Source organism: Ornithorhynchus anatinus, chromosome 16 (genome assembly GCF_004115215.2).
Source record: "Ornithorhynchus anatinus isolate Pmale09 chromosome 16, mOrnAna1.pri.v4, whole genome shotgun sequence".
Classification (NCBI taxonomy): Eukaryota; Metazoa; Chordata; class Mammalia; order Monotremata; family Ornithorhynchidae; genus Ornithorhynchus; species Ornithorhynchus anatinus.
The window spans coordinates 10542110-10553382 of NC_041743.1; the positions used below are offsets into that span (position 1 = coordinate 10542110).

The 11273-nt window shown below is 48.0% G+C and overlaps 1 protein-coding gene across 4 annotated transcripts in view; it reads right to left on the reverse strand.

Annotated features, from left to right (window-relative positions):
* Nucleotides 1-9888, reverse strand: part of RGS8 (regulator of G protein signaling 8) — a 41802-nt gene extending 31914 nt beyond the window's left edge. For 2 of the 4 annotated variants that reach the window (XM_029081006.2, XM_029081005.2), the window contains exon 1: nt 9531-9882. Coding sequence is in view for 2 of the 4 variants with exons in the window: in XM_029081004.2 (XP_028936837.1) it covers nt 9531-9638 (108 nt within the window). In the remaining 2 variants the exon portion in view is untranslated. Of the gene's footprint in view, nt 1-9530 lie in introns of all 4 variants that reach the window. The other 2 variants (XM_029081004.2, XM_029081003.2) reach the window with 2 other exon arrangements.
* Between the last annotated feature and the right edge of the window lie 1385 nt (nt 9889-11273).

An 11273-nucleotide genomic window follows, 5' to 3' on the forward strand; every position in this document is an offset into this window, starting at 1 on the left:
GGTGACAAAATTCAGGTTTAAGTGAGATGTACGCAGGCGATAATTTGCTTTAGTGGCAGGTACTTTGTTTTTGCCAAGAAGATTCTTTTGGAGAAGCAGCTTTTCCTAGTCAAGAACAAGTCCCAGCAGAATGGCTAAGCATGGAGCCAAGGATCAAACCCCTTGCCCAATTTGCATTTTAGGTCTGCTTCTTTCCATTTTGAGATTTGGGAAAATTCATCCCATCTGCACTGCATTTCCCCTGTGGAGTGATGTGTGGTCTGCCAGAGGGAAAGTGGATCCGACCACAGTGGATTATCTGGAAGATGGAACCACCGTCACTAGGAAGGAGAATGTCACTAGGAAAGAATGCAGGGCTCTGGCCTCGAAGCAACTTTATCACCAATGTCATGGTTCATGCAAACCCGGGCTTCGAGCAAGTAAGGAAATCTCAAGCCACATGGTCCCCAGTTGGGCTGCAGAGGGAGTTTCACTCCCCTATTTTCCCAGAGGCCCCTGAATTCCTAAAGGAACCAGGGAACTCAAGGTCTCATTCCGGTGACCCAGGGCCCTGGATAAACCCTCAGCCCCCTGGTGAGAATTCCTCTTCTCCAGGAAGCTCCTAAGTAGTTCCTCCTTTAGGACCACTCTGTGGGAGAGGGAAATAGGGTTTCCATATTCACCCCAAGACTTATGGAATGTCTCTTAAAGCCCCTTAGCCCTGCAGGAGACTCTAGGGAAACGGACTGGAGCCAGGATTTCTTTCCGCAATGCTCTTCTCTCAAGATCTGGGTGACCAAGTATTACTGGCTCCAGGACTCAGCAAGGGCAGAAGAATACTTTCCTCCAGGTATTTTCAGTTTGGACAGAGATGAGACTGTTGCTGGGTATTGATTCCGTTATCCATCAGGGAACACAGCGCATCTAAAATTCTTGTCATTTCCCAAGATTGTTTGTTAAGTGGGTGAGTCTGACTCACCGAGGATATATTTAAGATTCTGTCCCTCAGAGAGGAGTCTCCATCTCATAGCAAATAACCACCACTTTAAGGACTTTCTAGGTCTCGACAGAGTTTTTCAGTGCTCCCAAAGAGGTCTTATAGTCACATTTAGTAGAGGAAGCCCCTTTAGGGGTGAGGCCCCCCCCTTCATATAGCAAGATGATGGGCAGAATGGAGAACGATCTAGTCATTTAGAGTCTCATTCTTTCAATAGCATGGGCTAGTGGAAAAATCACAGGCCTGGGAGTGAAAGGACCTGTGTTCTAATCTCGGCTCTGCCATGTATCTGCTGTTAAATCCTAGTCCCTTGGACTGTGAGCCCCATGTGGACCAGGGACTGAATAACTTGTTTCTACCCCAGGTCTTAGAACAGTGCTTTTTTTTAATGGTATTTGTCAAGCGCTTACATGTGCCAGGCACTCTACTAAGCTGTGGGTAGATATAAAATCAGGTTGGCCACAATCCCTGTCTCACATGGAGCTCACAGTTCTAATCCTCCTTTTACAGTTGAGGTAACTCAGGAACAGAGCAGTTAAGTAACTTGACCAAGGTCATACAGCTGACATGAGGTGGAGCCAGGATTAGAACCCAGGTCCTTGTGACTCCCAGGGCTGTTCTCTATCCACTAGGTACATAGTAAGTGCTTAACAAGTACCATAATAATTATTATTTATTATTATTTGACCATTTTATGCAGAGATTCAATGAGACCGAATGATGCTGTCAGATCTTTACCGCTCCCAAAGAATTGTTTTTTTTTCTGACATCCGCTGGAAACCTAGCTCACTTGCGCACTTTCCAGCATAATTAAACCACCTTGGAAAGATCTTGGTAAAGTTCCCCAGGTGGCCCCAGGCACTGGAAACACTGACATCACTATTCCTCCCTGGCATCAGTTCAGAAGATGAAGAGGACCAAGGGATTCTCTGAGGACATAATGCCAGCTGGGATTTCTGGAGAGTGAACATCATTTTACCCTTTCTATTTCTGGCCCAGATCCTGCTCTCATTAAAGGGTTCTGGAAAGGCTGTTTTCCACTGCTTCTTGGGCTTTCTTCCCCTTAAATCCTTTGCTGAGAAATAGGAGACTGGGATTACACTTGACAGAGTCAGACCACACCTGTGAACAATTGGGCATTTGCCTGCTGGCTTGGAATGCCGGGTAACAAGTGAGGCCTTGGTGCCAGGGACCTGGAGTTCCATAGGCTTCCTGGGCCACTGCCAGGCTCTCCCCATTTGTCAGGATAATCACAATGCCTGTTCACGCTGCAGACACTGATCCTGGCCTCCGCTGTCTGCACCTAAACTGGGGGTGACTGACTGAGTGCCACAAAAGTGAGGAGAGCAGGAGTGGGAACTAGCATGGGACCAAGCAAACAAATAGGTAGCAGTCGCCATTTTGCCCACTCCTGTTCAGGCTCCTGATGCCCCGGTTGTAACAGGTCTGGGGACATGGAAGTCACCGAGATCCCAGGTTTCTGGGGGTGCTGAGTAGCATGGGATATGACCTCCAGTGGTTGCCTGTCAACCTCTGCTCCAAACAAAAACTCCTCACTCTAGGCTTCAAGGCTCTACATCACCTTGCCACTTCCTACCTCTCCTCCCTTCTCTTTTTCTACTGCCCACCCCGCAAGCTCTGCTCCTCTGCCGCCCACCTCCTCACCGTCCCTCGGTCTCGCCTATCCCGCTGTTGACCCCTGGGCCACATCCTCCCGCGGTCCCGGAATGCCCTCCCTCCTCACCTCCGCCAAACTAATTCTCTTCCCCTCTTCAAAACCCTACTTAAAACTCACCTCCTTCAAGAGGCCTTCCCAGACTGAGCTCCCCTTCTGCCTCTACTCCCTCTACCGCCCCCCCTTCACCTCTCCGCAGCTTAACCCTCTTTTCCCCCCATTTCCCTCTGCTCCTCCCCCTCTACCTTCCCATCCCCTCAGCACTGTACTCGTCTACTCAACTGTATATATTTTCATTACCCTATTTATTTTGTTAATGAAATGTACATCGCCTTGATTCTATTTGGTTGCCATTGTGTTTACGAGATGTTCTTCTCCTTGACTCTATTTATTGCCATTGTTCTTGTCTGTCTGTCTCCCCCGATTAGACTGTAAGCCCGTCAAATGGCAGGGACTGTCTCTATCTGTTGCCGGCTTGTTCATTCCAAGTGCTTAGTACAGTGCTCTGCACATAGTAAGCGCTCAATAAATACTATTGAATGAATGAATGAAGAAGAGAGGGCTGAGGCTTTCACAGTGGAGAGCAAATGAGATTAAGCAAAAGGAGAAGTAGCATGGCTTACTGGAAAAAGCACGGGCTTGGGAGTCAAAGGCCGTGGGTTCTAATTCCACCTCTGCCACTTGTCAGCTGTGTGACTTTGGGCAAGTCACTTAGCTTCTTCTGTAAAATGGGGATGAAGACTGTGAGCCCCACATGGGACAACCTGCTTACCTTGTATCTACCCCAGCACTTAGAACAGTGCTTGGCACATAGTAAGTGTTTAACAAATGCCATAATTAGTATTATTAAAAAAGAGGGGCAGAAATGAGAGAAAAAACAGGAAAGGAGAAATAGAGAGCGGAGAAAGAGAAAAAAAGATGAGGCAAATTGGAAAAGAAGCATGGGAACATGTCTACCAACTCTATTGAACTCTCTCAAGAGCTTAGTACAGTTCTCTGCACCCAGTAAGAGCTCAATAGATACCTCTGAATAATTGACTGATTAACTGAGAAAGATGCACAATGAGAAAACACAGAAGTGATTACTTCAGAAGAAAAAGGAAGATAAACTGCAAGTGACAATGAAACGTACATTAAAAATACAACCCAAGGAAGGACATGGAAAGGTCATCTGGTCTAGTCCCCTGCAGCCCTGCACCACCCAGGACAGGTGGTGGCCTGATCTTTCCACAGCGATGTTCAGGGATTTCTTGAATGTCCATTTTAGTCTTTTATCATCCTGCAGATTGTGAAGATCTTTATAATTATTATTATTATTAATAATGATTGGTATCATTATCATTATGATACTTAAGTGCTTACTATGTGCCAAGCACTGTTCTAAGCTCTGGACCAGGTACAAGTTAATCAGGTTGGACACAGTCCCTGTCTCACATAGGGCTCACACTCTTAATCCCCATTTTACAGATGAGGTAACTGAGTCCCAGAGAAGGTAAGTGACACTTGTGTAAGGTCACACATCAAACAGGTGGTAGAGCCAGGATTAGAATTGAGGTCCTTTTAACAGGCCCGTGCTATATCCACTGCTGCTTCTTCATGTCGGAGTAGAATCCTTCCAGAAGTAATTTAAGGCCATCCCCTCTATTACAGGCCTCAGGTCTTGGAAAACATCTGGCCAGCCTCCTCTTCCTCACCACCACTTCATATACTTAGAGAAAATGACTAGGTCTTCCCTCCAGCCTTTTCTAGTTTAAACAATTCCAATTTCCTTAATCTTTTCCCTGAGATCTAATTTCTATCCCTTTAATCATTTTTGTCTCTCTCTAGCTTCTCTAAAGCCAAAATTGCCTCAGTACAGTGAACATGAGATTTGGGAGAGAGTGGGGCTTGGCAACAGAAGAAGGGAATGGGTGGGAGTAAATAGTGGGTGTGTCAGAGAAGCGGGGGGAGTAGTTGGCAGAGCGAGTAGGAGGCTGCAGGGGTTGGTGGATGAACAAGGAGAAGAAAGTGGAGGAAGGGTTGATGTTGGATAAGAGAGAGAACAGCTACTGGGTGGGGGCTTTAGTGACACTTGTGACGTTGTCCAGTTCTAGTGGCAGTGTCTGGCTGGAGCTGGGTTTTTGTAAAAATCCATAAAACGAAGGACTTAGCTCTTTGTGATCTTTACCTATCCTCCTGACTTTATGTCATTTTTAACATTCAATTTTCTAAATCAGATAACTTGAATGCTAAATTGAATACTAATTGAATGTTAAATGACATTGTGTCACATGAAGGACTTGACTGACATTCTGTCTATCTACGAGCCCTGCCCTCTTGTAATTCCACCTCGGGGCCTGGAAAGGATAATGATTTGGCTGACTAAAGGGAGATAGTCCAGCCCTGGTCTCAAACAGCAATAGCCCCATTCCTCCCCGTGCCCCTCCAACCCTGACTGTGAAAGACACCTTTGGTCCTCATTTTAGATGAGAAATGAGCCTTTCGGGTTAGCTACCAAGTGTCCAGTGGAGTGTCTGTGGAGGCTGCCAAATAGGGATGCTGGCAATCAGAGGGTAATGAAATAAGAGGGTTACTAGGTGCCAGTGTGAGTCAGACTCTTTGGCTAGGAGGACAGAGAGATAGATGAGAGTAGCAGAAGGCTGTTTCACAGGATAAGTCCTTTAGGGAGGTGATAAAGGCAGATTCTGAATCAATCAATCAGTGGTGTTTATTGACCACCTACTCTGTGCAGACCACTGTACTAAGCACTTGGGAGAGTATTAACGTTCCCTGCCTGAGAGTCTTGGAATGCCAGAAGTGGTGAGATGGCAGACTACAATTTGAAAAGCCTACAGCATGAATACCAGCTTGAACTGCTCTATGGAATTGAAAATGTGATTCTATCCTTCTCTAGCTTCAAGCCCGTACCCCAGCTTTGTAACCTTCATTTCTCTGTCAGGGAGAAAGACTTTGTCATTTACCTCTGGGGCTTCTGCTGACTGCAGTTAACACAACAGATCAGATTCCTCTGCTTCCTCCTCCCCCTTCCCTCCACCCTCAACTAGGAGATGAGTTCTCCTTAAGCCTGTTTAAAATGACTGCAGCAATAAGCCTGCAAACTCAGAATTGCCTGCTCCCTGCTCTCCTCTTGTACTCCTCTCCTTCCAGATGTGCTGCAAAGAGAAATCCCCAGCAGCCTGTCCCACTGGGGTTGGGGGATTAACGGCAGCAGGGAGCCGAGGGGTCAAGGATGAGAGCATGGTAATGCCTCTCCCACTCTGACTGATTCCTCTTTAGCAGGGAAGTTGGAGCCCCCACCCCCAGAGCATGCTGGGAAATCTCCATGTGACAGGGTTCTGACTGAGGGTCCCTTGGCTCTTTGGTCTGCGCAGGGCACTGTGTGGCTGCAGGATGCAGGAAAAATGAAACCTGTCAGCGTTGCTGCCCTCCCTTTCCCCCCAAATCAGAGACTTCTGCTCCCCCAGACACTGTTCCCCATTCTGAGGCCTTTCCCCAACGATCTCAAGCCATTTTGTAGTCACCATCCTGGGAATCCTCCTCGAGCCCTGTGAGGTAGAGGGGAGCCTCACAGAGTACCCAGGAAGACCGAGTGGAATTGAGAGACAGAGAGAAACCAAAAGAAAGGAAAGGAAAAACAAGATGAAAAGCTCTGTGAGTTATTGAGCCAAGGGCGTTAAATCCCAAAAGCAATAGGTTCTGATGAACAAGCAGGCACAAGTTGTTATAAGTCTCTACCCCTGAGGCCCTAATCCTAACTTCAGATTGGATGCCCTAGAGGCTTGATGCATGACCCAGGGTTCTGCAGCCCTTCCCCTGCCTTTCCACAGTCAGGGGAGAAGGAGAAGCAAAGAACTCCAGTCACCAGGCCTCCCTCTGCTACAGCCTTAGACCTACCTAGTGAGATCCCAAGTGAGGCTACCAATCACTGAGACTTAATAATAATGATGGTATTTGTTAAGCGCTTACGTCTGTCCAGCAATTTTTAAGTGCTAGGGTAGATACAAGATTATCAGGTTGGAACAGTCCCTGTCCCACATAGAGCTCACAGTCTTAATCCTCATTTTACAGATGAGGTAACTGAGGCACAGAGAAGTGAAGTGACTAACCCAAGGTCACACAGCAGAGAAGTGGCAGAGCCTGAATTAGAACTCATGTCCTTCTGACTCCCAGGCCCATGCTCTTATCCACTAGGGCATGTCCTGTGGAAGTTCTGCCCAGTGGGCTGACATCAGGGAAATTGGCTGAAGGTTAGGGATGCAATAGCTATCTGACTCTGCCCACCTCTAAAGCCCTTGTGCCTCTTCTGTTCGAAGTCCCAGCCTGCCACCCGATCGGCTCAAAACTCCAACTGGTCTCCTGCAGTTAAAGCCCAGATAAACTGTCAGTCTGGCCTCCCCTCATGCCCCTCCCAATTCACTTCTGGGCCAGTGGTTCTTTGGGGCCGGGGCGAGGAGGGGGTCTTAGGAAATCATGCCAGAGCAGGGTTTGTGGATCAGCCTGCTGTTACTCCTCCCTCCACCCTTACCATCAATCCGGGTCCCGCTCCCACCACTTAGCCCTGGCACACTGCACGGTGACTGGTTCAGAATGCAGGTGGTCTGGTGGAAGGAGCATGGGAGACAGGTGATCAGAGTTCAGTATGACTCTGTCTCTGGCCTATGGGATCCTGAGCAAGTCATTTAACCGCCTCATGCCTCTGTTCCTTAGCTTTGAAATGGGGATAAGATCTCTGCCTAGCTCTACCTTTTAGGTTCTGAACCCCATGTGGGACAAGGACCGTGATTGAACAGTGTATCTTGCATCTACCCTAGAATGTAAGCACAGTGCTTGGCTCATAGTAAGTACTTAATAAATACCATGATCAATCAATCAATAAACCAATGGTATTTATTGAGTGTTTACTGTGTGCCAAGGAGTGTACTAAGCACTTGGGAGAGTACAATACGACACAGTTGGTAGACACGTTTCCTGCCCACAATGAGCTTATAGTGTAGAGGAAGAGACAGGCATTAATATAAATGACCATAACTAAATAAATACCAACTCCAGAGGTCTGGCATGTCTCACGGTGCCCCCCCACCCCACCCCATGCAGTCCAGGAGGTGCATCAGGAGTTGCTTTCAAGAGAGAAATACAGCTCCCTTGTTGACTGTACCAGACGCCTCCCCCCGCCACCCCAGTGTCCATTATAATAATAACTTTGGTATTTAGTAAGTGTTTATTATGTTCCAATCACTTTACTAAGCTCTGGAGTAGATGCAAGATATTCAGTCCCACAAGGGACTTATATTCTAAGTAGGCGGAAGAACGGCTATTGAATCCCCATTTTACAGATTAAGGAATTGAGGTACAGAGAAGCTTAGTGACTTGTCCAAGGCAGAGACTCAGACAAGTGGGAGAGCCAGAATTAGAACCCAGGTCCTCTGACTCCCAGACCTGTGCTCATTTCCACTGGGTCACACTGTTTCCCATTTATTGCTGCTGCTCCCTGGTTACCTTCCTTTAACTCCAGCTCCTTGTAACATGGAGGGTGTCTTTCCACAGACCCCATGCTCTAAGGGACTTTTCTGTGTTTGTGTCAGAAGTGAGGAGGCCTCAGGGAAAGAAATGAAATCAGCTCTAGACAGGAATGCTCATCCCTCTTGCTTCCATGTTCCATTTGGCATCATCTTCCTCATGATGAGCATGAGCCCCAACAATGTGAATGGAGCTGTCCTAGGTATTAGAGCATCGTGCGCAGGCTTCACTCTTCGTCCAGGAAGGCCTCTGTGATTGAGTGGGCCAAGGAGTTGATAGCGCCCAAGTAATAAAGCCAACATCATCTCTCCCCACACTCTTCTTTCTCATTCTCCATTGGCTTCCAATGATGCTTTGGATACTTTCACAGGCATCCCAACCAAGGACCCCCCCAAACCCCCGCCCCTGACCTACCCAACCCTCAAAGAGAATCTCCCTGTGTCGTACATCCCATGACATTCAGTGGTTTGCTTCTCAAGTGTCTCAGGCTCTGCCCAGCACCTAGCACAGTGAGGATGCTCATTAAATATGCACACAATCAATTAGTCAAGCAAGCAACCAGAACCACTTCATCCATCGAGGAAGTCACCCATCAGGCTATCTAATTTCGGGAAGGGGGAAACACTGGGAGAAATCTTTATACAACCCCAACGGAGTCCTCAGAACCTCTCAAGGGCTACCAGTGGGCTCTCTGCCAAATGTTTAGAAATCTGCCATCTCCAACATATTGTTATCAAGCTCCGGATGGTTTTACTTTCAAGTCCTGTGGCGGCACAGGGATCACCAGTGTTAGTCACAACGGTATTAACCACCTGAACAATGATTTTTATATATATAAAAAAAGATCCATCTTAAACAAAAACATGAATGAAACTAAAAATAGAGCAAAGCTGTAATACCTCCAGATACCAGCCTGAATTATTATTAGCACTGTGCCAAGAGACCAGTTCTAATCTTGCTGAGACAAGACGTAATAGCCCCGAAAAAGCCAGAGACCCAGCATCTGAAGGTCCAGGAGAGTGGTTTGGTAGGGGGTGGAGGGGGGAGGTTGAGAACAAGGGGAAAGAGGGAAGGAATCTGCGTCTTAGCAGCTGCTAATGAGGCAGCAGGATCGCACTTCCCAGCCGGTTCACGGCAGGCGAAGCAGGGATTAGCGTACTCAGAGAGGCGCTGAAATGAAATTAATGAGGGTTGCATCAGTGGGCAGCTCTTCCCCGTCCCGAGCAGGCCTGCTGGCCTCTTCCAGGAAGAGTGGTCCAGTCAGCCACCAAAGGGTTGGACCAGAAGTTGAGCTCCCCGAGGGGCTGGGCACCTGGACCCTTGGGGGAGTTAGGCCTCTGGAACCATCGCCGCGTCCCTTACCTGCCTGGTGGCTGGCAGCATCGCGGGCGAGACGCAGCTCTGGCAGGTACCCGACGGGCATGGTTCAGTGGGGCCCTGAGGGGCAGAGCCTGCTGCCTCTTGGTACATCGGAGAGTAGAGGGGCTGCCAGCCTGACCCCAGTTTCTCTAGATCAGCTGCTGCAACATGCTGCTGTTCATCTTCCAGCTCTGCATCTCATGAAAAGAAAAGGCGTGGAGGAGAAAGGGGGGGATGAGAAGAAGAAAGGGGGGAGAGGGAATGCTCTTACAGATGAGACACAGACACACAGACACACACACACAGTCGGTGGGAGGCACATACAAGAGATGGCACAGCCCGTATCGCTCTCAGTACTGCAGCTTGCTGGCAGCTGCCTGAGGCGGAGGCTCTCACTCTCCAGAATTCACATGTTTCTGAAAGATGTGAGGTCGGGGGGGAGGGGGGCGGGGAAAGGATTAAGGTTGGGGGATTGAACAGATTATCTGGATTTCTCCAGGGGGAAATAATAAAAAAAAAACTCAAACACACCACTGTTTGAGAGCAGGACAAGTCACAGCTGGAAGGACACAGCCTGTTTCTGGTTCTTATTTCTTTCGGGTGGTTTGAACCTGGTGGGGCAGAAGATGCTCTTTGGGAGGGTGAAAGTAGAGGAGAAAGCCCTAGGCTGGCCACCCTTTTCAGCTCTCTCTCTCTTCCCTGGGTTGACAATGAGCCAAACCGCTTTTCTTAGGTACATGGAGAATTTATTCAGCTTTAGTCAAGTGTGAGTCTTTCTCTTGGGGGAAAGAAAAGAGAAAGCCACAAAGAAATGCCCTGCAGATTTTACTCTCTCCCTGAGGCAGACTCAGAGAGTGCTCTTCTGTCATCTGCTTCCCCCACTGCTCTCCTTGCCCAGTGGAAATTCAGGCAAGAAGATGGGGGCGACTCAGTTTAATGACTTTCCTCCTCTTTATAAAGTTTCATCAGATTATCACAGTTTACTCACTGTGTCCCTATCTCGTCTATCTTGTCGCCAACCGCTTTCTCACGTCCTTTCCCTAGCCCAGAACTCTCTCCCCCCTCCATATAAACCAGCCCATTGCCCTCTACACCATCAAAGCATTATTAAGGTCACATCTGCTCCAGGGAGCCTTCCCCGATTAAGCCCCCTTTTCCCCAGCTTGCTCTCCCTACTGTGTCATCTCTGCACTTGGTTTTGTGACCTTTGGACATTTGATATTCGCCCCACCGCCAACCCCACAGCACTTACATACATATCTTTAAATTATGTATTATAAATTATTTATATTAATGCCCGTCTCCCCCTCTAGACTGTAAGCTCATTAGGGGCAGGGAACATATCCACTGATTCTGTTGCATTGTACTCTCCCAAGCACTTAGTACAGTGTTCTGCACTTAGTAAGTGCTCAATAAATACTATAGATTGATTGATTGATTGATTATCATGGGCAAAGAACATTAAGTTGATGGAAGGACTTGCTGTCTCCAAACCAGCTGTTGAGAGACAGGCAAGTCTGAAATGGTCCAATGAAGGCAGAATGTCTTTTACTAGCAGTGACGGAGCGAGGTAAGGACGCCCTTTTGATGTTTCTACTCTGACCCCACAGCCACAGTCTGAGTGACTGCAGCCAGAAAACCAGTGAGACCAAGAAACTACACCATGGCAACTCTGGACAGGTTGGGGCTGGGGGAGAAAGAATCCTGGACTGAGGTCCATCTGTAACTGGGCTCTCATTCCAATGC